This window comes from Schistocerca serialis, chromosome 9, assembly GCF_023864345.2.
Source record: "Schistocerca serialis cubense isolate TAMUIC-IGC-003099 chromosome 9, iqSchSeri2.2, whole genome shotgun sequence".
NCBI classification, from domain to species: Eukaryota; Metazoa; Arthropoda; class Insecta; order Orthoptera; family Acrididae; genus Schistocerca; species Schistocerca serialis.
The window spans coordinates 233,096,641-233,124,191 of record NC_064646.1 but is presented as its reverse complement, the minus strand read 5'-3'; the positions used below and the strand labels follow the sequence as shown (position 1 = coordinate 233,124,191).

The 27,551-nt window shown below is 43.1% G+C and overlaps 1 protein-coding gene across 1 annotated transcript in view; it reads left to right on the top strand.

Annotated features, from left to right (window-relative positions):
- LOC126419510 (potassium channel subfamily K member 18-like) overlaps window positions 1–27,254 on the top strand; it is a 120,213-nt gene extending 92,959 nt beyond the window's left edge. The window contains exons 5-7 of the mRNA XM_050086700.1: window positions 14,504–14,661; window positions 26,826–26,897; window positions 27,165–27,254. Of these exons, the coding sequence (XP_049942657.1) occupies window positions 14,504–14,661; window positions 26,826–26,897; window positions 27,165–27,254 (320 nt within the window). The remainder of the gene's footprint in view (window positions 1–14,503; window positions 14,662–26,825; window positions 26,898–27,164) is intronic.
- Window positions 27,255–27,551: the final 297 nt, after the last annotated feature.

Sequence of the window (27,551 nt, the reverse complement as noted above, 5' to 3'; positions counted from 1 at the left end):
CATCCAATTTTATTACAGGTTTTACGTACTGTATAGGCCATATATCTTAAGATTAACTTCTCAGCGTCCTACACCCCTTACAACATCTTGTTCACGAAGTATGATCCGGTTCGACGATTGCCATTAACTTCTGGACCATACCATTAAAATCAGGCTCACATCCGAGGAAGGAGACAGGAGTTGTGGGAGACAAAATAGCCTCTCGCCAAAGAACGTATCAGGAGTGAAAATGCCATTTCTTCACATAAAGCGGTTTCACTACTATTGTGTTCTCTGTATTCTGCTGTATGCCCTAGACTTGCTCCAAGTGCCACATCACGATAATAACGTTTCAAACATTCATTACGAGGTGGCCAGGGTCGTCATGATCGAGGTCCTAGTGTCACGCGTCATGTTTCATTTATTTGACGCAGAGTTTATGATGTAAGCATAGTGCATGTGAGGTTTTGTTGTATCAATGAAACAATTTTAGGTATGGAAGGAAGACTTCGCAACTATACAGAAACAAAGAAAACTTAGTAAGCCCTTTGTTCCGCGAGATTTACGTTAGATTGCTTTGAACCTATTCCATGTTATTATAATACACACGACTTCTGTGATTTCAAAAATGCTTCTAAAACAATGTTGTCTAGCTGATGTGTAATGTCTCCTCATGCAGTATGATCGAAGTGATTCATACTCATCCATCTCAAACAGCTGTTACAAATTCTTAATTTCAAACAAAAGAATGGAAAAATGTCATTGTATTCGAGAAAGACGATGACTGATGTAGTCCATGCCGTACTCCATCTGCAAGAGGTACCATGTCTATCAGGTGTGAAACAGATTGACCTGTTGATGATGCCATTTCTGCCTCGACAGCATAGTAAACATTGCATCAGATACAAGAATGGAGTTATGTATGAAACAGAAGTAAATATTGAGATAATTTTTTACTGAATTAATTTTTTTTACTCTTTTGTAAAAAATAAAGAGCAGTAAGAGCAGCCTTTGTTTACTACAGTTCTGTCAGTTAAAACTTCACTGTGGCATTTCTGTACTTTATTATCAGTGTTATTGTCATTTTAAACATAAACTTTCTTGTTGGAACTTAGAATCAGTCAATTTCTTGTATTGTTGCTAGAACATTCTTAATAACGTATTTATTTTTCAAATTTCATTATTTTTGCAATGACAATGTGAGCAACATAATCTTGAGGTATCAGAATACGTTCTCAGTTTTTTGGTTTCAGAAAAGTTACATGAATTAAGAGATAGGTTGCGTTTTGATTCTCTTGACAAATGAGAAACCTGACACATCATTAGACATTTCAACTCATCATTTAACTAAAGAGGTTTACATTTTTAAGTAAACTAATATCCTACTTTCTAGATAAGCTTTTGAAATAACTAAAAATTCCAAAAACATGCAAGAATTCTAGAAAGAAACATTCTGAGTTTATCTTTGGATAATTTCCAGTTTCTTCCCTGAAGGTTACCCCACATGTATGGGCTTCACCACTCACTATCACAACATGGCTGCTTCTATATCTTAGTTACTATAATTTATGGTCTGAAAGTGACATCACAATAATATATGGTTGCCTTAACGTGTTCCATATCTTAAGTCATAACTAAAAATGTCATATATAGCTTATGATATCGCTATTGCACTACCTTAAAGGTGTCTGAAACCACAGGATTATAGTAGACTTTTAAATAGTAGCAGATTGTTAAATAAAAATCTAAATATGAACATTTCCACAGCAAACTGTGCGTGTAGAAACAGACATCCCCCACCCCCGCCCCCCCCCACCCCACACACATGACATCGCTATGCTAAACCAATATCTCACCTTCAGACATTTTCCCATACTAATACCTCTATCACCACCACTGGTATATGATAGCAACAAAAACTACATTGTTATCTTTATTGTAGGAAATGGCATTGCCGGAGTGGATACACCGGTTCCCCTCAGATCACCGAAGATAAGAGCTGTCGGGGATTGGCCAGCACTTGGATGGGTGACCATCCAGGCCGCCATGCATTGTTGCCTCTTTTCGGGGTGCACTCAGCCTTGTGATGCCAGTTGAGGAGCTACTCGACCGAATAGTAGCGGCTCTGGTCAAAGAAAACCATCAAAACGACCCAGAGAGCGGTGTGCTGACCACACGCCCCTCCTCTCCACATCCCCATGTGAGGATGACACGGCGGTCGGATGGTCCCGATGGGCAACGTGTGGCCTAAGACGGATTGCTTTATCTTTATTGTAAACAAGCAAATATGTGGGATGATATCTTCAATGGACTTCTCTGGCTATGCTGTGCTGATGTCACCCACACAGACATCACTTTGTTTACAGTCAGGGAGCCATTACTACCACTGCCACTGCTGTGCGCGGTATGACAGCCATCAGCTACCACATCCATCACGTCCGCCCTTGTTGGTTTTAATAGGCAGAATTCTGGGAGAGGGGGGAACAGCCAAGGGCTATTGAAGAAACAGGTCATCACCCCACACAATGACAGTGGGAACAATACATATTTGTTCCAGTCCGCCATGCAGGCCGCTACACGGACCAGCCCCATTTTGGGAGTAATATAAAATGTGTAACAGAACTAATGCAAGAAATTGCTTCCATCTTAGCGGTATCTTGTATACACTCATTATTCAGTATTTTATCAGAAGTATCTTAACAACTACCAGTGGACATTAATAAAGGGTGTACCTACTAGTCAAATTGCACACTTTATTCAAAATAAAAAAATTATTATGGGTAGTACAAAGAAAAAGTGGTGGAAAAACGTGATTTTATAAACAAATTCGTTGCTTACACATGGGTTTTATGACCACTTGTCTGTTACACAGGTCAGTCTCAGAGTTGTTGAGACATGAATATACAATCCACAGACAGATGTCTCACATTTGCTGTAAATGAGATTTCATGGAAGAATGACAACATAGTTCTTGTGAAACTCTGTTGGGTAATTTTAGCGAACTGGTATTCGAGATACACTACATGATAATTCTGCCTTCACCATCGTATATCTTGGATAGAGGCCATAGGAATAAGATAAGCATGATTGGAGTGCATGCATACAATCACTACTCCGTGTGTAGATCAGAAAAACCACTAGAACCTTTACCAAGCAGCCTCCATCAATAAAGTGATCTGAAGTACATATGTCGACGTACATGGAGTAAAAAGGGTTTCTGATGCTTTTACGTCTGCATTTCGTAACAGTAATGCACACAGAACAATGGGAGATGTAAAGACTTATATGTTTAATACACACATTTCTTATTTTCCCCACATTATTCAAAAGTGGAATGACCTTGATATTTGATTATTCGTAGTATAGTGCATATAATTTCCCTATAGCAGGAACTTAGAAGTAATTTCCTTAATTGGGGCCATCTCAAGTCTATTCAAGACATCAGCTGAGTTTTTAAAGACCTGTAGAGTAACAAGATGCAGAATGTCATATCCATCAAATGCAAATACAGAATAAGTACCCTTTTCAAAAGCAAATGCAAGTAAGTATTATGTAATATTTTTGGCAGCAAATACACACCGAAACACATCATTTACACTAAGCCTATTAACCTCTTAATGTACTGTACTATGTTTCCCTATATTCTTGCCATTAACAAATATTCCATTAAAACTACACTCATTGTGACAAACAGCATCAGCAACGTTCTTCTTCCTGATGATTAATGCAACTGCTTATTGTTGTTAGCACTTGTTTTCCTGTAACTGTTACATCCCAATCTAACGAATGACATACAGTGCACTAACCAATCATTGTTTTTCTATAGTAGTAAACTCCTTCCAAACTACAAACCTACCAGGTACCTATGACTCCTGCATAACAATGACAGCAAAGAACCGATATATATTACAAAAGCTCATTGACACTTGATAGTAGCTATTGAGCTGGGCAGATGCAACGCTTGCAGTAATTTCTGGCTGTTATAGCCAGCGCAGCAGGGGCAAGAGTGGTGGCAGTAGCAGTACTGGCCTTATCTCTTTATGTGTTGTGTATATGGGCGGTGTCAGCATGGCACAGATGGAGCAGACCACATAAGATACCCTCCCACACTTTTGCCTATTTATGATTATGATGCATTATTGTTCTTGTCCTAACCCAGTGGTGATGGTAGTATCACAAGTCTGAGAAACGTTAAATGTGGGATATTAGTGTACTTTAGTGATGTCTTTTGTACATTAGTCGTGTGTGTGTGTGTGTGTGTGTGTGTGTGTGTGTGTGTGTGTGTGTGTGTGCGCATGTCTTTTATGTGTTAGTCGTGTGTTGTGCGTGTGTGCGCGCGCATTTTCTTTAACAGGCATACTTGTTTGAACAAACGCTCCTACATATATTTCTTTATAACTTCCTGCCAATATTCACAAGTCTAGTATAACAGCGTCAGAATCCTCTATGGCAGCCTCACAGTGATATCACAGTGTGTACGTAAGTTTCGTGGTTATAAAGTACGGTAATTAATGTAAGGATACATATCGATGCATCTATACTTGTGTATGACATCAATTTTTGACTAAATAACATTAATTAAAATATAGAGAGAACAGTGTTATTATTACGTTCATAAATTACATTAATTCCAATAAGGTGTGCCATAAATTATAACTGTTAGGATAACACTGTTCTACCAAAAAAACCTTTTTTTCTATTCCTGATAAAAAGTATTGTGATCCTAGTTGTAATTTGAGTGCTGAATTGAAAACTGTTTTTGGTTTTTTTCTGTCAGGGATAGTTTATGAGTAATCGCAATTTTATTTCTCTTTTCAGTTTCTGATGTAGTGCAGCAAACGTGAGGTGAAATTAGACAAACAAATGCACACCTTTATGACGTTATAAGTTCATCACATTAATGGAGGGTGGGATCTAACATATAACACAGTAACCTTTCTGTATACACTATGAAGCATTTATTTGACATGAGAAATCACAGAAAATTGACAAACAATGAGCCACTGCCTTGTAATGCACATCACTTTTTTCTCTTGTATTGTGAATCTTTCTTCTCTCGAATGATATTCCAGCAATAATCTGCTAACATAGAAGGTACCCACTTCCCTTCATAGTGCCTTTCTATGGTAGAAATGTCTTCATGGAATCTTTCCGTATGTTCATCCGATACGTCACTACAACTCTCTGTGAAGTAGTCCAGATGAGAGTCCATCATATGTACCTTTCAAAGACATATTGCACCCCAAATCCTGATACGCTTTGATCATATCCTTCACCATTGCTTTGTAGTTAGTAGCTCTTCTTCTTCCGAGGAAGTTTTCCGACATCATCTTGAAACAGTCCCATGCGGTTTTTTCTTTATCAGTTAAACATGCTTCAAAATTTGCATCTTTCTGCAGCTCTCTGATTTGTGGGTCCACAAATACACCTTCCTTTATTTTTGCAGCTGAAAGACGGGATAATTTGGTAGCTAGATATGCAAACCCACAGCCTGTTGGATCTTTCTGCAGCTCTCTGATTTGTGGGTCCACAAATACACCTTCCTTTATTTTTGCAGCTGAAAGACGGGATAGTTTGGTAGCTAGATATGCAAACCCACAGCCTGTTGGATCCATGGCCTTCACGAATTGTTTCATCAGGCCAAGTTTGATGTGAAGCGGTGGAAGTAGTATATATTCAGGAGCTACCAGACTTCCACGTTGTACATTCTTTTCGCCAACTTTCCCTCTTCGCCTAGGCCATTTCTTTTTCACGTAGTGAGAATTTTGGTCTCGACTATCCCACTCGCAAAGAAAACAGGCATACTTTGTGTAGCCTTGTTGCATTCCCAGTTCCATAGCAATTACCTTGAAATCTGCACATATTTTCCATTTGTGTTCATTGTATTTTAATGAATTTAGCATCCTTTGTACGAATTCGTAATTCTCTTTTGTCAAACTAGCGGAAGATACTGGAACAGAGGGCATTTTATTTCCGTTATGGAGCAAAACACCCTTCAGACTTGTTTTCGATGCATCTATGAAAAGTCTCCACTCCAGTGAAATATAAGTGGAGTTCAGCACTTTCATCAGGCCTGCAACGTCATTGCAAAATGTCAGTGCTTCGTCACTTGAAAAATAAGAAATAAAGGCATGTTCTCTGTGCCTGAACACACTGATTTTAGTACTTTGGTGCAGTAGATTATACTCTTGTAATCTTGAACCAAGCAGCTGCGCCTTTTGTTTACTCAGTCCTAGATCACGTACTAAATCATTTAAATCTGCCTGTGTTAACAAATGTGGCGATGACTCACTTGTGCAGTGATATAAAGTATCATCATCTGTGATTTCTTCAGTACTACTTATTTCACTGTCACTCAGAATTTGACCTCGAGCTCTTGAAGGTACTGGAAGGTTGTCGGAATGCTGAACTGGCATTCTCGCTGAAGGCAGATCTGGGTAAACAATGTGCCTCTTCGTCTTTTTGCTTGTAGAACCCTGAATTTTTGTTAGACAGAAATAACAATCAGTAATATGGTGCTTAGGTTCCCTCCACACCATGGGAACAGCAAACAACGCCACATTCTCTTTACCTTTCCACCACTGAATTAGTTTGCAGTAACATGTAGCACATCAGAAATGTGGTGCCCATTCTTTATCTTGGTCTCCTACCTCTACTCCAAAGTAATGTTTGTAACCTTTCTTTATGATTGAAGAAATTTTCTTCCTATTTCTGGCAAAAGTTAACTTCCCACAGATGTAGCAGAAGTTTTCCGGCTTATATTGACATCCACGATGACGTGGCATTTCTGCAAATTTAAAAATACCACTTTGGTAATACACCTGTATTAAATTAATAGTAGGGAACTAGAGGAACGCTGATGTGTAAAAACAAGCAGTCGTTTTACCTTCAGCACCAGGCTCAATCAGTTTACACACAGGAACTAAAAAATTCAACCGTGCTCGGAGATATGACAGACAGTTACTTGTCAGCCAAAACACCCACTTGTTAAGACTGACACAAATTGCGGCTAACACCACTGTTGTAAACTCGATGCACTGCCCCTATGAGGCGTGAAGCTTTACTGCTGAGGCAGCGACCGGCTGTCGCCGTTCGAGTTAATGAGATGTTTCAGGTGATCTTAATGACATAGGTGTGGCAGCGGTAACCTAATGATGTCTGATTCTTCCCACCTGCTGTTGCACAAGAAATTATCTCGTTCTGTCACTACTGGATGCGGCAATATAACCGTATTTGTCTATAACGTCTCTGTGTTTGCCATGAATTGTGAATATACATATATATACGTATTACATAAAAAGTATCCCTGACAACGATATTTTGTTTACATATTTGAATTTCCCACGGTAAAATGGTCTAGAAGCACATACTTTAATATCAGAAATAGAACCCATGTCGAACAGTGTAATTAGACATCTGACAGACATGCAGGCAGTTCTCTTATTCCTTAGGCCATGGGATGATGCACAGTTGAATTCCCCGCCATATTTAGTGACCTATTTCGCCTAGAGAGGTAGAAAATAGTGGTTGGAGGGGAGATGGGTGAGGGTAGGGGTTATTTGTTAACATAAGGAGATCTTGCAATAATGGTGACAGGTCTCACACATACCCTACCCCACTACTGACCTCTGTTGGCAAAAGTAGTGCCAAGTGAACTATTAAAAACGGTTAGTGCACGTCACTGACTGATGTCATGTTAACTATGAGGCTGCAAATTTTGTGATAGTTTGTTTACTATGACAGACCTCGAATAAATTGCGTGGCAACTCCAAATTTCAGTTTTCCAACTGGCAGAATTTCAAATTCTTTATTTCTCGAAACTGTAAGTTCTTGCGGGTTATGTACAAACTCATTTGTTGTGATGCAATATTACAAATGTCTCACGATATCTGTACAGTGAATATGACACCATAATCAAGTTCGATCAGTCAATAAACAGAGCTCTGTCAGATTCTTAAGTGCCAACAGTAATTATGAATATTATACCATGATATGAATAACACAGAGATTTATATATTTTGTCGATGCTTTAATGTTGTTTACTAATTTTTGAATCTGCCTAATGGTGTAATTTATTTAAAAGTAGTGTAGTGGCATGACGTCTACGCAAAACATGCTGTGTTATTAAACGATATAAACCACACATGTGGAAAACTGGCATATCATTTTCGCTGTAGTATTATGTTTAAAGTACTAAGGATTATCTGAAGTAATAATTATCATTGGTATTATAAAATTATACAGGGAGGATCTGAAACGAATGTAGAAAATGAAAGGGCTGGTAGAGTGGGCCATAACAAGCATATTTCACAAAGCAGTCCACGTCCTCATCTCGTAGGGAACGGCACTAGGCGTCATTGAACAGTGCTGCACGCCGCCAGGAGAATAGGCACACAAAATACCATCCGAACCGTCATGGTAGCATGTCTGCAGGGCAATGATGTCAATGTGTTTCTGACATAAGACTAAAGGGACGTCGGGTTAAAGCTTTATAATCTTTATTTGCTAACGCTGTAGTCGATATAGTTGTGGACATTCCAGGAGGGGCAACACTACGGGTTTTCCGCCTCTTAGAGGAACGTGAACGCATTGCTTTTGGTTGTGCCAATACCTGTTTGATAGGTGCTGCATAGAGGGCAGCACCTATGCACACTGCGGAGTTCGGTTCACTCTGCGTCATTTTCTCATCAAACGCGGACCCTCTTGTGTTTGTTACTGTGTGGAGCAGACAGAAAATGGAGCGCTATTCTTGGGAGGAAGGGGCAGATTTGTACTGTGCTTCTGCGGCGGCAAATGGAACTGCTCAGGCAGCGCAAAGTTTGTATGTTCAGCGGTTTCCGAATCGTCGAGTGCCAGATCCAAGCAAATTTACTGCCATCCACAGCACCCTACAGGAGACACGTTCACTTGAGGTATTTTATCCAACAGCACGTTCTCGTAATGGCTCATGTGGATTTAAGGCCTACTTCGAAGCCCGGTGTATTCATTTAGTGTTACAAGTGCGAAGGCCTGACGGACACGGTATTCAGCGCACAGAACGTAACCAGAGCTGAAGAGGAGACGTTGGCACTGCTGGAAACACACTCTCAACAAGCTTCCGGTATTTGGCACTGGAAATTGATGTAAGCCACTCCAAAACTTTGCATGTGTGACGTGAAGATGATTTACATCCCTTCCACCCTCAGAGGGTTCACGCCCCTGACCCATACGATTTTCCACATCGAACTGAATTCTACCAGTGTTTTTTGCAACCAGACCTTCTGAACCATATACTTTTTACAGATGAGTCGTAGTTTACACGAGAGCGTATGTTCAACAGCCACAGTCAACACCTGTGGACACAGGAAAAGTCTGCACGCAGCCTTAGTACGTGGTCACCAAGATGGCTTGGGTGTCAACATTTGGGCTGCCTTGGTATGTAATACTCTGATCGGTCTATACACGTTCCCCTGGTGAGTGAATGCAGGCAGATACTTACTCTTTTACGAGAAACTCTGGCAGAGATGGAATATTTTTCACTGAATGTGCGACAACAAATGTGATACCAACACGATGGTGCACCTACGCATGTGCAGTGTAAATGCGTTTGGATGAAACCGTTGGTGAGAACTGGATAGGGCGCGATGGGCCGGTGGCATGGTCTGCACTTCCCTTTGTCTGGACAACCATTGGTTTCTTCATCTGGGATGACCTGAAATCTGTGGTCTATGAAACTCCCATTGAGACTGATGAGGAACATATGGTGTGCATTTTTGCAACCTCCGATGCAATTTCCACTTTGCCAGGAGTGTTTGCAAGAGTGAGACAGTCACTACAGCATCGTGGCACGGCGTTCATTCACGTAGGAAGGAGTAATTTCGAGCACATTTTGTAACTGTTTTCAAATAAATGTTGTAAAACTTTACCCCGATTTCTCGTTTATCTTGATGCCACAAATATATTGAAACCGATGCCATGCAGACCTGCTATCGTGGCTGCTCGGGATGGCATGTTGTGTGCCTACCTTCTCGGCGGCCTGTGACGCTGTTCAACGGCGCCTAGCGCCGTACGCTAAGGGATCAATCGAGGGAGCGATGCCACGCAGGACGGAACGAAGTGAGCGCCGCCTTGGCCGTGAAGGAGTTGGCCAATCGCTATCCAGTGGTCCTTGCCCGCTGCCGGCCCCATCGGCCGCGCTCCACTTACAACGGCGGACGGACCACAGCTTATAACAAGCCGGCCATCGGACCGGTACCCGAAGAAGCAGCTGTCACGGTGGATAACGGAGCGCCAGGGCCCCGCTTTAAGGAGGTCATCCCTCGCCTCTAAGACATTGGTCGTGGTCAGGAAACCGGCAGGCGGAATCAAGCAGAATCGTTACACTACAACCCAGAAGACTCCGTGATGAACGTGCTAAAGGACTCGCCGCCAGACGTGAAACAATGCCACATACTGCTGAGGAGAGGACATCACACCTAACTCAGCAGAATCGCCAGATTGGCACAGTTCGTCAGATTATGAGCCACCGAACGCGTCCTGACAACGACGATGCTCAACCACTAAATCAGGATGAGGCTCAAGAGTTTCAACTCGTTTTCCATCAACTATCAGGAACAAATCGTAAAAATTTGCAATAAGTGGAGGACATAGCGAAACGACAGCACCCTCTGCGCACTTCAAACAAATGCTCATAGATACAGCCGGACGATAATCAGATGGAGGTGTCAACAGAGCAGAGCGTAGCTGGAACAAACAACGAATCAAGCCTTCTAGCATCACCAGCGAGGATACCACGTACTAATATCCATTACTAATGTCAGTACCTACACCTGAACGATGAACTGAAGAAACATGTCGAAGGACCAATAAGGGTGATTTATAAGGGCGATACAATCAAGTATCACTTCTCATCATAGGCTGACCAGAAGAACGGAATGCGGTATTTCAGGGATTTGAAAATTCCGCTTTTTACACTCCAATCGCCAGCCGACAAGTCTCTCAGACCTATCATCAAGTACTTTCCCGCGGAAATCACAGAAGAGGAGATGGCACAAGCTCTTTGCAACATTGGTTTCCAAAAATCCTCAGACCAGCAATTTAAATGGAGAGACGAGAAAACCAGCAAACTAATACCAAAGCCAGTCTACTATGTGACCCTACCGGTAGGTTCAGCCAGCGAGTCAGTATATGACGTCAAACATCTTCTGGATGCCAAAGTGGTAATTGAAACAGACGAATTAGGCTGGGTAACCTTTCACTCTGTATATTCATCTTTAAGGGCGTTTGCAGTAAGAAGGCGGAACTCGAGGACTTTTAAGAACGACATTCTATTCCTGGCGGAAGCGCAACTCCCCCCTAACCAATCTTTCAACTTCAACATGGTGGGCTACTGAACGGACAGAGCAAATGTCGAGCGGCTGACACGGCCATATATCAGCCAATCAGGCACACACGTTTCTCTCGGACTGCCACAGTTTATAGCTCTGAAAGCAGTTGCAGTTAATATCTCCACTCGTTCTGGCATCGTTATATTTGTTCAGGCGTGTCCTATCCTTCAGAAGCCGGGGTGGCCGAGTGGTTCTAGGCGCTACAGTCTGGAACCGCGCGATCGCTACGGTCGCAGGTTCGAGTCCTGTCTCGGGCATGGATGTGTGTGATGTCCTTAGGGTAGTTGAGTTTAAGTAGTTGTAAGTTCTAGGGGACCGATGACCTCAGAAGTTAAGTCGCATAGTGCTCAGAGCCATTTTAACCATTTGAACCTTCAGAAGCCGTTTATCGAGGATGACCTTCTGCTGCTATTTGCTCCACATGACTGAATTCTACTCTCTGGGCACCTCAGTGCCAAGCACTTCGCATTGAATTCAGGCTGTACCAACCCACGTGGGAGCGAGCTGTACAGCTTGGAGGAACGACTCGAAGCCATCACAATTGGGCCGAACAATCCAACTCAAGTCCTAAACAATTCAGACCACAGATCTGACGTGTTGGACATAGCTACAGTGAAAAATCTAAGATTCGATTTGCGCCTTCATATCATTAACTATTTGATGTCCGACCACAATCCAGTGGTCGGTATCATCACAGAGGCGCTGGAATATCTACGCCCTCCGGTACAACAGGCCATGAATTGGAAACAGTACCAGACATTCCATAGCAGCAACGTTCGTCCCACAACTGATGTATTAACAACAGTCTAGATAGAGGAGGCTGTTTCTGCATTGACTGCAGAGATCCGAAGAGTATACTGTCAGGCTATGCTCACAACTGAGCGGTCCACATTCTACAGCAAAGGGTTTACACCTCTGCTCCAGGACGTGAAGAACCTTAAAAACAGTGAGTGAAAACACTGGCAGCGGTACAGTAACCCTGAGGACATCCGAAAACTACAACGTCTGTTTCGGGAGTTACATTAAAGGCCCGTTGAATTCCGCCAAGAAAAGTGAGAATATAAGATGGCTGTTGTCAAATTATGCCCAGGGATGAATAGGGCCATTGAGCAGGGCAGAACTTTTTGCACGACGTACGCATCTGATGATGTCTTAACACATGAGGACGTCACTGAAGAGGAGGAGATAAGAATACGACACTAGGCAGAAGACATCCGACAGATGGCATGAAGAACTGAACCCCTCCAAACGATACCGCCCGAGGTCCGCTCGATTATACGACGACTCAGCAACCACTCCAGTGACTTCACCCAGCGATCACCGAAGGGGCTGTGCAAAACCCAGACCAGTTCACCTTCCAGCCATGCCTGTCGGCCGTACTCCAGCTTCTCCAGGTTACAGAGTACATCGCATATAATATGGACCATGAGAACTATACAGTGGCAGTATTTCTCGATGTTAAAATGGCATAGGATCAAGTATGGAAAAAGAAGCTGCACCAACCTGCATGAGGTCCCCTTCATCCAAGACTACTGCACAAAGATTATCGACGGCTATCTTGAAGATAGGCGCTGCTTCATCCGAACTGATGAGGAGCGGGCCAATATTTAACAACTGTCCCCGATTCTATTCATCTTGCCCATGAACGACCTGCTGTTACTTCCACTAGTCGTCCTAGCAGAATCTGCGGACGATACACTGCTCCTTATCAGCACCTACTGAGCTGCTGCAGCGAAACGGGGCCTCCAACTTTAGCTTACACTTATTCAGTTACGGACGGCAGCGAACCGCGTTACTCTGAATGTAGAGACTAGAGACCATCTCTCACTACACAATATCTCACTCCCTTGGGCAAATCAGGGAAAATACCTGGGAGTGATATTGGACCGGAAGCTCCTCTTCAAGGGCAACGTTCAGGGAGAACGCAACAGTGCCATGCACCTGCTTCACCAATTATATACACTTCTGTCAGCATCTGAACGTGAGGACCAAACTACAACTCTACAGAGCAATGATCCTGCAGTCAAATTACATCTTCACCCTTGTCATATAGGAAGTCCAACCACGAGGTGGTAGACTTCTGTGACACTACAAAAAAAAATAAACCTGTTGCTTGTTATGTGAAATATCCTTATGACCCACTCTAACAGCCCTCTCATTTTCTACATTAATTTCAGATGCGCCCTGTATGTGTTTTATTGCCATTTTTATTAATACATAGGTATTTGTGTCACATTAAAACTGAGAGAGATGGGGAGGAAGCCATGGAGAAACTGTCACATAAACAAACCAAAGATCTGCGTCCCATCACAATCGAGAACTCTAATCTTATATTCTAAGACTGACATTGGAAGGGATGCAGAACGGGGTAGAGAACAATGTAAATGTGTTGTTAACAGTTAAGAATATTAAAGGACAACGTCCATTGTGGTACATCTTGATTATAAGAAACGCTCTCAATAGCATTTACTTAAAGTTGATGTTGCTATCACTTTCGTTCTGTTGACCATCACAGCTAACTTTTCAGGCAGCGGCAACGGATTTCGACGTAATATCGAATTTGACTATTTGCGTGATTGATTTCACTCGATATTAATTCCAAGTTCACACAGTAGCTGTCTGAAACGTTGCCTGATGATGGTCTATCGTTCTCGCTTCTCGCGCAAGCGGTCCAGGGGTTCGATCTCTGACGGGGTCAGGGATTTTCTCTGCCTCGAGATTACTAGGTGTTGTGTGTCCTTCATCGTCATTGACTTGCAAGTAACGGAAGTGGCGTCAACTAAAAAGGACTTGAAATGCGACGGCCGAACTGCCCCGCATGGGGCCTCCCTGCCAACAACGCCACAGGGTCATCTTATTTTTGTCATGGTTAAAATAAAAGTTTTCTGGGTTTGGTACCAAGTCATAGTACAAATAGCTGTCACCAATGACACCGACGTTTCGGCCATGATTGCGATGGCTCTCTTCTGGGGCTAAGCAAATAACGCTTACACTGAGACTGTTTTCACAGTCGGCATATGACAATCACTGTATTTCCGTAGAAGTTTTGTCTAAAATATGAACTACTTCTGTTTATAAATCCATGTAGTTTTTCATTACACTGCATGTCTGGCGGGAGTAGAAAAACAGTGCTGTACCGGTAACTGTGCACACGACAGGCGGACGCGACGCCAACGGCACCATCTGGTTCTGCTCCATCTACATCCTGACGGGCATGGCGCTGACGGCCATGTGCTTCAACATCCTGCACGACGAGATCGTGCACCGGCTGCGGCACCACATGGGGCAGATAGCGCGGGAGGCGGCGGCGGCGGTGGTGGGTGGCGGCGGCGGGGCCGGCCGCAGCCCGGGCGCGGGGGCGGAGGACGGCGGGGGCGGAGGCCCGGGGGCGGCGGCTGCCGTCAACGGCGCCACGCCCTCCTGACACGCGCAGCTCCACCGGCCCGCCTACCGCCGCAACCTCACACAGGTATCGTAAAAAAAGTTATTACAAGCACAAAAATATGAAAAGGAAGGTATCGACACTAAGACGTATCAGTACGTGCCTTTGATAATATGGTTCTATCAGCTCCAACGTGTCCATCTCTGTATCTAAAGTGTATCTATCATGGAGAAAGATATAGGATTAACACAAATTATGAACAGAGTAATATAGTCTTTAAAGAAGCAACATTTTTACCAACGGGGAAATGCTCCAACTGGAGCATAGTAAATTCGAATTTATTTATTTATTTTTTATTTATTTATTTATTGTTCCGTGGGACCAAATTAAGAAGAAGTCTCCATGGTCATGGAACGAGTCAATACATGAAATTATAACACGATAGTAGAAACAGATAAAATGAAATATAAGAAACATATTCAGGCGACAAGTCGTAACTTTAAATAAAGAAAATCAGCAATGTAACACTGGAATATGGTTAATTTTTCAGCCCTTCCAGGAGCTCCTCGACAGAATAGAAGGAGTGAGCCATGAGGAAAATTCTTCAGTTTGGACTTAAAAGTGTTTGGGTTACTGCTAAGATTTTTTAGTTCTTGTGGTAGCTTAAGGAAAATGGATGCAGCAGAATACTGCACTTCTTTCTGCACAAGAGTCAAGGAAGTGCTTTCCACATGCAGATTTGATTTCTGCCTGGTATTAACTGAGTGAAAGCTGCGAACTCTTGGGAATAAGCTAATACTGCTAACAACAAACGACATTAAAGAAAATATATACTGTGAGGGCAATGTCAGAATTCCCAGACTATTGAATAGCGGTCGACAAGAGGTTCTCGAACTTACACCACATATAGCTCGAACAGCCCGTTTTTGAGCCAAAATACCCTTTTTGAATCACAAGAAATACCCCAAAAAATAATACCATAAGACATAAGCGTATGAAAATATGCGCATTAGACTACTTTTCGTGTTGAACTGTCACTTATTTCAAATTCTGTTCTAATGGTAAATAAAGCAGCATTTAGTTTCTGAACAAGATCCTGAACATGGGCTTTCCACAACAGCTTACTATCTATCCGAACGCCTAGGAACTTGAACTGTTCCGTCTCGCGTATAATATGTTTCTGTTTATTTAGTTTGAAAGACTCTGACTGAATGCTGGGATGCCAGCTGCCTCATTCTATCTTAGTGGCCACCTTTAAAAATTTTCTCAAAAGATTTCGCATGTGAACATGTTTGCTATTTTTGTAACATGCAAGTCACCTCAAACTACCTGAAGCTTTCTTAATAACTCACCCACACCCACTAGTCCATAGCTGTAAGTCGCTCATATCCATCCGCTTCCAGTTACCCCTTCTCACTGACTCATTCAGCTCAACTCATTGTCATAATCTCTTTGCGTGTCTCTATCACTGCCTCGTGTCTCATAGCCGTGGTATTTTTCGTCTGGCCCTAACACTACTGCCTCCTTCCGCTGTCACTGTCTTCCTCTTGCCCTCTCTCACCGGGAGTATTTCACCCATTCCTTCCTACTGCTGCTATCTCCTCTCCCTTTCACTATCTCTCGCTTCCTCGTTGTCATTGCCATGGACTCTGTTTGTCATTATCACTGTCTCTCTCCCACTTCCACTTTCTCCTTCGCTTTATCGGCCTCCAGTGTTCTTTTCCTACCACTATTCTGTCAGTGTCAGCTATGTATCACTGCCACTATGTCCCTCTGTTTCTCTCTCACTAATGTCTCCTTTGCTCTTTCTACACTGAAGAGACAAAGAAACTGGTACACCTACCTAATATCGTGTATGGCCCCAGCGAGCACGCAGAAGTGCCGCAACACGACCTGATATGGACTCGAGTAATGTCTGATGTATTGATGGAGGTACCTGACACCATGAATCCTACAGACCAGTCTATAAATCCGTAAAGGCCCGAGGTGGTAGAGATCTCTTCTAAACAGCAAGTTGCAGAGCATCCGAAATATGGTCAGTACCGTTCCTGTCTGGGGAGTTTAGTGGCCAGCGGAAGTGTTTAAATTCAGAAGAGTGTTCCTGGAACCACTCTGTAGTAATTCTGGACGTGTGGGGTGTCGCATTGCACTGCTGGAATTGCCCAACGCCGTCGGAATTCGCAATAGACATGAATGGATGCCGGTGATCAAACAGGATGCATGCGTACGTGTCACCTGTCAGAGTCCCGCCTTGACGTACCAGCGGTCCCATATCACCCCAACTGCACACGCCCTACATAATTACAGAGCCTCCAGCAGCTTGAACAGTTCACTGCAGACATATAGGGTCCATGGATTCATGAGGTTGTCTTCATATCCGTACACGTCCATCCGCTCGATACAATTTGAAACGAGACTCTTCCGACCAGGCAACATGTTTCCAGTCATCAACAGTCCAAAGTCTGTGTTGGCGAGCCCAGGCTAGGCGTAAATCTTTGTTTCGTTCAGTCATCAATGGTACATGAGTGGGATTTCGGCTCTAACGCCCATGTAGATGATGTTTTGTTGAATGGTTCGCACGCTGACACTTGTTGATGACTTAACAATAAAGTCTGCTTCAATTTGCAGAAGGGTTGCACTTCTTTCACGTTGAACGATTCTCTTCAGTCGTCGTAGTTCCCATTCTTGCAGGATCTTTTTTCGGCTGTAGCGACGGCGGTGATTTGATGTTTTACCGGATTCCTGATGTTCACGGTACACTCGTGAAATGGTCGTACGGGAAAATCCCCACTTCATCGCTACCTCGGAGATACTGTGTTTCATCGCTCGTGTGCCGACTATAACACCACGTTCAAACTCACTTAAATCTTGTTAATCAGCCATTATAACAGCAGTAACGTATCTAACAACTGCACCAGACACTTGTTGTGTTATATAGCCGTTGCCACCCGCAGCGCCAGATTCTACCTCTTTATATACATTTATATTTGAATACGCATGCCTATACCAGTTTCTTTGTCGTTTCAGTGTATAAAACAACAACTGTCTACTATCTTCCAGTATTGATTACTTTTCATTCTCTTTGCCACTGCCGCGTTCTTTTTCTCTCTCAGTATAAAACTGCGCGAATATTATTGCATGGCAAAGCTTTTGGGGAAATTTTTATAGGTGCAGAGGCACGTAGAACGAGGTTGCTGGTAACTCATTGTTCGAAGTTTTTAAAACAAGAACCTATTAGAGTTTCTTGCCCTCCGATAGGAGTATTTTTCGGGTGGTTGACTTATTTTCCCTGTTGAAGTGGAGCATGTTATTCATATGAAAAGAAATTTATTGATCTGTAAAATTTAGGTAGTTTATTTGTGTGAAACTGAAATAACACAAAACCAATCTTAGCCTCAGACCATATTTTACGGGCAGGAAAATTTTGCATGTGCTTCAATAGTACAACATGGGATTCGCAGATGATAGAGGAGGTACTTTATAACATATTTCTATGTGCTACGTCACTTTACAAACATCAAGTATTCGCGTCACACAGGATTTTATGGGCGTATTTTACGTATATAAGTAGGGTATATTTAAACCTTGTATCGCGCAAACAGATAAAAATATGAAGACAATTTTTAACGCTATTCGCGATCGGTATCTGAATAATACATCGTAACAAGTACAGTTACTCGTTGTTCATAGCTCTCTTGGAATCCTCGACTAGTTTGAACTCCGCTGCTGACGACGAAAATATAGTAAATATTTCTTCGGGTTTACCGAGGAACTGCCCACGGAGTAACGCAGCCTCTGTAAGTCCTGTAAGTCCCATCACGCCTAAAGTAGACGACGTCAAATTCAAAAAGAACCATTTGCCTAAAAAGGAAGTGAGGATATGTGTAACATTCACACTTTGACCCTGTACTGTAGCACTGTGACACTACGCTGAGGTGACAAGTCGTGGAATAGCGATAGATAGTTTCACGTAGACAAGGTACAAAAGGGCAGTGCATTGGAGGAGCCGTCATTTGTACTCAGATAATCCATGTTAAAAAAGTTTCAACGTGATTATGGCCGCACGATGGAAGCTGACAGACTTTGAACACGGAACGGTAGTTACAACTACATTCCAGGGACATTCCATTCCAGTATCGGTAGGGAATTTAATATTCCGAGATACACAGAGTCAAGAGTGTGCTGAGAGTACCAGATTTCAGCCATTACCTGTCACCACGGACAACGAAGTGGCCAACGACCTTCCCCTAACGACCGAGAGCAACGGTGCCTGCGTAGAACGGTTAGTGCTGATAAACGAGCAACACTGCGTGACATAATGGGAGAAATCAATGTGGGACAAACGACGGCGAAATTTATCTTTAATGGGATATGGGAGCAGACGACCGACTTGAGTGCCTTCACTGACAGTACATGGCCTGCAGCCGTCTCCTAGGCTCGTGACCATATCGGTTGGACCCTAGACGACTGGAAAACCGTGGCGTAGTAAATTCAGGACAGTGAATCCTATCGAACATTTACAAGACATAACCAATAGGACAGTTCGTGGACAACATTCTTCACTGGCAACACTTTTCCAATTATGGGCCTCTATAGTAGGAGCATCGCTCAGTTTTTCTGTAGGGACTATCGATTTGTTGAGTTTATGCCCCCGTCGATTGACTGCCCTTCTACAGGCAATGGATATTAGGAGGTATCCCATGACTTTCGTTACTTTAGTGTAAGTCGATCCTTCTGTTGGGTATGCTAACAGTCCCTAGCCAAGGGGCTATCCAGAATCCTTGAACCTGTCTTTTTATCGCCAACAGAACATGAGGTATGAGCACCAGAAAATTCTGCTTTTATGCTCGGCTCAAGAATGGTTCAAAAGGCTCTGAGCACTATGGGACTTAATAGATGTGGTCATCAATCGCCTAGAATTTAGAACTACTTTTAACCTAACTAACCTAAAGACAACACACACATCCATGCCCCATGCAGGATTCGAACCTGCCACCGTGGAGGACGCGAGGTTCCAGACTGAAGCGCCTAAAACCGCTCGGCCACCCCGGCTGGCTTCTGCTCGGCGTTTTGGAACACATTGATAAGCATGCTGTGGTATGCATACCGATTTTCACCACATATCAGAAACTTTATACAATTTTTTTTCCTTTCCATACTGGCTGGCTGGTGCAACAAGCGTTCTGAATTATTTCGACGTGGAGAACAGCCTGGATTGGAAAGTTATTTAATTTCTCCCTCTTTTGGTATTATCTGGCTGTCTATTAAACAAGGAAACGTTCCTTGTGCTGTTGCAGTTGTTCCTGTTACGTCCGTACTTGCTACGGGAATAGGACGACGGATTCCGACATATGCAGGACACCTTCTTTTTCAGCACTTTTTGTGCTATCTTCAGTGGGTTATTTTTTATTTTCTAAATAAAATTGTTGTTACGTATTAACATTTAGCGAAACTTTTGGTACATAATATTTTTAATTGTGAATGAATAATTGTTGTTAAATATTATACATCATTTGTTCGTAGTTCACAATTAAGATATGCTTAACGACCTGCTGCGCCGTGTGTTGTTTATAATATTATGTCAAAGTTCTATTTATGGCTTAATTGGCAAAAAGAGTTGGTGCATGCATTAGTTTGCATAACTTACATGATACGATTGGACATTTTTTTGGTACCTATTCTGCTACTCAATCTGCAACTTCTCATCTGCAAATAGCAAAACTAAATTTTTATTTTTCTGTTTATTATGCACTTACAAACGGAAATGAGATTATATCACGTTTTTGTGTGTAAGTTACGGTTTTTTATAGTGTGGTGAAAAGGTTGGTTTCGTGACCTGTGGTCGCTTGACACTGCACTTTCTCCGATTTTTCAAAACATTCCATTTCCTATAAGGAAACGTGCCATTCAGAGCAAAGAGAGGGAGGGGCTTGGTTCTATCTTATACGACTACACGAATAAATAAACTAAAACATATGAGGGTTGGAACTGAAATAGTGGCAACCATTTATTCACAACCGATAGAAAAGAGTTACTTGTTTGCGCCTGTTACTGTCCTTCAAAGTAGTCACCAGCGTTGTGTAGAACCCGTTGCCAGAGACGTGGAAGGCTTAGTATACCATTAGGAAATGGTGCGAATGGAGCGGTCTACTGCCTGTAAAATCTCTGTAACAATTCCGAAGCGAATTCCATGAGGTGGTTTCTTCGTCTTTGGAATCAAATCAAAGTCACAAGGACTTACGTCCGGAGAGTATGGTGGATGGTACAGTACTTCCCAGTCTCATCGATCGAACGGAGCAGCCACAGCTTGAGCTGTAAGCGCCCACGCATTGTCATGCGAAGTGATGGGTCGGTTGCACAGAAAGTGTCGCCGCTTCTTTCACAAAGCTGGTCACAAGTGATGCTCCAAAAACGAACAGTAATACTGTGCATTGACGGTGTGCCGTGGAGGAATATAATGCGTTAGGATAACACCATCGCAGTCGTACACGAGAATCACCATAGCTTTCACCATACTGCAGGTCTGACACACTTTCGACTTTCGCGTAGACCCATAATGACGCCATTCATTGGATTGGCGTTTCAGTTTTGGCTCATACGATGTGGCCCATGTCTCATCCAGTGTTACGATACGGCATAAGAAAGCCTCTCCTTCGCACTCATAGCGCTCAAAGTGCGTCTGAGCAGCGTCGTAACGCATCCTTTTCTGTATTTCCGTCAATTCATGCGGAACCCATCGTGGTGCAATTTTTCGCATGCTCAGGCATTCCTTCAGGATGCGAAGCACAGTCATATGATGTTTCGTGGGTGAACTCACGAATCGTATGGCGTCGATCACTGTCCACTAACGCAGCAACAGCATGCACTTCTTCTTCAGAGACGCTAGGACGACCTGCCCGTTTCATGTCTGCCACAGTTTGCCGACCTTCGTTCAAGGCTTTTACCCAACGTGCCACTGTTCTGTACGGCAATGCGGATTCCCCGCACGCCTCTTGAAGACCTTGATGAAAGTGTCGTGCTGTATGACCTCTGGCACATTCAATCTTGATACAACTCCGTTGTCCCTGTTTCGAAACAGTGACACCGTTACATTAGACCGCTCGCTTACAAGTGACTGCCTTTCCCTCGATTGTGTGCACGCCGGTGACGTGGGACGGCGAGTCAATTTGCTCCGAGATAAGGTACGTGCGTCAGCCACGTCTGCTATCAGCGACAATAGTAGCTTTCATTGCATAGTGCCTCCACAGCAGTGTTGCCACTATTTAAGTTCCGACCTACGTATACTAAAACGTACACAAAAGTAACTGGAAATAAAACCGCTTCCGTCATAGTGTCATACGGAATGAGAGGCGGACCTAATTAAATGGCCGGCCGACGTGGCCGTGCGGTTAAAGGCGCTGCAGTCTGGAACCGCAAGACCGCTACGGTCGCAGGTTCGAATCCTGCCTCGGGCATGGATGTTTGTGCTGTCCTTAGGTTAGTTAGGTTTAACTAGTTCTAAGTTCTAGGGGACTAATGACCTTAGCAGTTGAGTCCCATAGTGCTCAGAGCCATTTTTGAACCTAATTAAATGAAAGATATTGCGACAATAAGTTCCTAAAAATCGTACGTTACTATAACCACACCATCAGACTGCGCCGTAGCAGCACAGCGTAGGACCACGCTTACAAACGTACAAAGGCGCTATCAGCTGTGCACGGGATAATAGGTCCGTTTAGCGCTCACACGAAAGACTATGACAGACTAGAAAGCGCAAACAGCGCTGTTATGGCAAAAGAGAATCAGGTGTCTCGCAAACCAGCCTTAAGGCGCGTACACGAACATAAAGCTAAGTAAAACAAATAGAGTATAATGTATATATGCAAAACATAAGAAGAATATAACATATCGTAAGCATACAGCTTACCCAAAGCCAAATATAGGGTAAAGTTGCTCAAATGGTTCAAATGGCTCTGAGTACAATGGGACTTAATATCTGAGGCCATCAGTCCCCTAGAACTTAGAACTACTTAAACTTGACTAACCTAAGGACATCACATACAGCCATGCCCGAAGCAGGATTCGAACCTGTGACCGTAGCAGTCGCGCGGTTCCAGACTGAAGCGCCTAGAACCGTTCAGCCACCCGGCTTAAAGTTGCTCAAGTTGTAAGCCTTAATGGGAAAGTACGGTATATTGTATGGTAATTCAAATAGCATAATTTTTTTGCGTACACTGGACCTTTATTTTTTAAGCTATTAACTAGCTTTCACATATGTACAAAAATCCATTCACAAAATGAGTTTTGAAGCTTTTCCAAATCTCAAGCTTCGGTAACCTAAATCGTACTTAGGATAAGAATTCTGCGTACACGTGATAAAATCATGTGTAGGAAACAAAATATCATCGTTAACAAAATTGAGTGCTCAAATCTGATAACGAAAATCAATTGGTCTGAACATAGATATCACAGAAATATTTCTTACTGCTAATTTCCACGCCTGGGCATGGATCATGTATCCATCCTTTTACGTTCATACACTGAATCGCGTCTTCTTCTTGGTCTTCCTTACACAGCTCACATAACCGATTCATTCTATCCTTCATTTTTTATACTTTTTAAAGTTCTCATCTATCCGTCCTTTTTATAGGTTTGACTACGAGTTTTCTTTCATTTTATGAATCTTTTCTTTTGCTTTTATCCTTTTTGTAATGATTGGACGTTAATTCCGTTGTTGGGTTATGTCGTTTCGTATTTTTCTTGATAACTGTTGTTGTATATGGGATAGGACATAAAGTGTACAAGTAAGACTTCGTATGTTGACTGTTAATTTCGGCAACTATTGTAGTAATGTTTTCGGGTCCACATTCTTGAGACGTTGTAGAACGTTCATAGTGATCATTAAGCGGTGTTGCTACGTTACGTGGGCTTCCAGAATTTCGAGTTGTTACTTCAGTTCCGATGATTCTTGGTCCGATTCATCAACAATATGTACATTATTACCTACAAAGTCCTCTTCTTGAAGACATTTCTATGAAATGACCACAAGACTGTTGCCTTAAAACCTGTTAGTACTAAGCCCACGCAAACTGATCTGGGATGTGCCCTACCCAGGACTGTGCAATATTAGCTTTTTCTGCAATACTGCCAACATGTGAAAGTAGTCACGAAAGTACTGCTTCATTTTTATATATTTAATGACCAATCTGTCCAGTGAATGTAGACGATGAGTCGTGTGAGCGGGAAAAATTGAATGATTACACTATGATCACAAGCCACCTGAATTGCCTCTAAACTTTTGGTGTCTGTACGGCGTCCATCTACCAAAAGCAAAATTTGTTTCTAGTCCCTTTTTACTACTTCTGTACACTGTATGAAATTGTTTAGCCATCGGACGAACAATCCTGACGTTATCTATCCGTTTCTTTAGGATCCAAATGCTTTGTTTGTTGGAGATCCTCTTTTTAAGACATCATTAATACTGCTGCATCGGAGGTATGAATTCGCCTTCTGAATTGATTGCACATACACGTTGGGTTGTAGTCCTCCTCCTCCGCTTGTGACTGCCCCCACGTGGAGTTTGCCTTTTCGGGCAATTACTTGACACGGATTGTGAACTGTGGATAATACTGTTTCATCCAGTATTTCGTCAGCAGCAAGCTTACGTCCATCTAGTACTTCCCCGTATTTATCGAATAATTCATTAATACACTCTTTATGAAATCCCTTCCTTCGTGCCATCGATATTACTTCTGGGACTCGCAAGCACAAAGTGAGATAATTTTTCATAAACCAGTGCTACCATTTTACCGGCTACCTTTTTTTCTATATTGAAGCTATGCGGTGGATAATATTTATTAGAAAACTGTAGGTGAGTTTCCTTACTTCAGTAATAATTATTCCAAAGAAATGGGCTCTAAATCAATTACATGTTGTTCTAATTCATCTTTAGTCTCTGTTGTCAGAGCCTTAGATCTTCCAAATCGTGACGTTTTCTTTATATCATTCAAATGACGGCGCAGTATAGGCATGGGTATATGTTTCACGGCTTCATTAAATTCAAATTCACCATTCTGATGTTTCTATAATGCTTCTTTCATATACTTCTGCTTCCTCTTATTGCAAGCTCTCTTCGTCCTCTTATTGCAAGCTCTCTTCGTAATACTGATCACCTGAAACAAACAATTTTTTTTGCGATGTAATTTGCTGACTTCTATGTCGTACAAGTAGGTTAACGAATTCTCCACGGTTACGATTTAGGCACTAAAACCTCTACCACTTCAAACCAGAACTACATGCAGAACCTCGAAGATTCGTAACGTTTGATTATGCTTATATCAGTGGCAGAGTACCACGAAAGTAGGCATGACACAAAACAATGACTTTATCATCATATTCGTCTCTGAATTTTCTCTTCAAATGAGCGAATAAAATTTCTAAAAACTGTCAAATTAACTTTTTTGTTAATTATTTTTCTGCCACGACAGCCAGCGCTCCAATTACGGGTTCTTGCTTACTTACGTACGACTATTTACTTCAATTTTACACTATTTGATTTCGCATCTTCTAAACTTGGAATCAGATATTATTAAAGTACGACCTAGGCTGTGGTATGACTAAAGGAACTTCACTCTATTTTAAAACGCTGATATATGAGCAATAGATGAAGGTAAAGTGATGGTAGCATGACACATAGCAAATCAAGAACGTATATACGTGGTGTCTGTTCTTTCGGACATGTCTGAAAGAACAGATACAGCACACACAAGGCAAGATGCACACCAGGCCCGAACTCTTACGGGAGTCGGCGGAGTGACGCGAGTAATAGAGATATGGGCAAGGGACAGTACATTAGCAGTGTGTAGATAAATTGAGAATTTGGGCCTGATGGGAGGTGTGCTATGATAGTCCGTGCAGTTGGGATGACTTCTTTGTCCGGATGGCTCAGTGTTAATAGCATCTACATAGCAATCAGCAGAAACGGGTTCGAATGCTGGTCCGGCACGATATTTCAACTGTCGCCTTTGATTCCAATCAATGACCACTCGCAGCAGGTCGGTAATTCCTTGTGTCTGAATATGATATATTTTCTTTAATCTGCTCCATCTCTCATTCTGTATCACTCTATGAAGGATGTGTTTTGTATACAGGTACTTTTGCGAAAGTCCTAATATATGTTATAGTTTATTTATTTGCGAATTGCACATGATAGGACTCTATCCTTCCCTATATTTGTTCTTAACGGGTTTTTGACTGACGACGTCATCCCGCTAGGCTCCTGTGATTTATTTGAACATTTTGTGCGCCAGCAGAAGCTCAGGAATTACAGAACAAATTATTACATAAACGACTGAAAGGCTCTCAAATCTACATTTTTGTAACTGACAACATTTTTGCATCCATGTCATTATCTGTTTCTATAACAAATATGTGATGTTCTGTCCCCTATATTCATTAGACTTCCCATTCCATTAATCAGACCTTGTAATTCTTCTTCACTTTCATTGAGGATACCAATGTTAACAGCCAATCAGCGAATCGTGACATCGATATCCCTTCATCCTGAATTTTCATATCACTCTTTAACCTTTCTTTTATGTCCCTCATTGGTTCTTCGACGTAGACGTACAACAGCAGGGGCGAAAAACTGCATCCCTCTCCTATGCATTTTTTAATCCGTGAACTTCATTCTTGGTCTTCCATTCTTACGCTTTCTCCAGGTCGAGAAATGTTATGAACGTGTCTTGATTTTTCTCTGTATATATCCACCGCATAGTTCATGTCTTTGATTACAGTTTTGTGAAGGCTCGATCATAACTTACGTGACACAGCTGACATTGCTTGAAGCTTTGACAGTAACTGGCTGCTAGTTCCAGTCGGTAGCGTGAGTAGCGTATGGTGTAATTTTGTCCTACGCCTACAGGTGACAGCTCAGAAACCAGTTGCAAGTTTCATAGAATGCAGATAACCAGTGGATGCATCTAAACCGAACACCCATGTCATTGCATCTCAGCTGTCTCGTTTGCGTCACGATCGTTTACACGACAGAGGCTACAACTGCTCCCAATTGCAGACACAGGAGAGCTGTGTGACTTATTAATGTTGGCCTCTATTTGCAGGAGACGCTGTGCAGCGGCGGGACGCCCACGTCACTGTTCGCTCCGGGGGCGGACCTGGTGGAGACAGGGTCGGTGGCGCCGCCGCCGCTGCTGCTGGAGATGACGCCGACGCTGGCGGCGCGCGCTCACCAGCCGCCGCCTCCGCTGGCGCCCGTGCCGCCCCCGCTGGCGCCAGTGCCGCCCCCCGTGCTGCCGCCCCCGCACCAGCAGCCGCCGCCTCCCCCGCCTCTCCCGCCCCCGATGCTGCCGTCGGTGCCAGCGGACCCTGCCCCGACACCTGTCACCAGCACGCAGCAGCAGCAGACCAGTCAGCAGCAGCAACATCAGTTGTCTCAACAGCAGCAGCTGCAGCAGCCGGCGCCCGTGCTGGGGGGAGTGTACACAGTGCGCGAGGAGGACGAGTCGCAGGCGGACACTGCGGAAATGTGAGGGCGACCTGACGGCTGGGCGGTCACGCAAATGTAAGTCGCAACTGGGCAGGGGGCCGGAGACAGCGTGACCGCGCTTATGGCCACTGACTGCACCGTGTTACTCAAGCCGCGAGTGTGACTTCTTACCCAGGGCACCTCGGCAATTACGACGCTCTCTTGACCAGAACCAGTCCCAAGTGTATTATCGTGCTCAAGCGACCGTGCAGCCGTCGATGAAAGACTGAAACAATCACATTTCCCCATGACTCATTTATATAACGAGTGGATGAAAGACTGAACTGTGTAGCAATTGTAA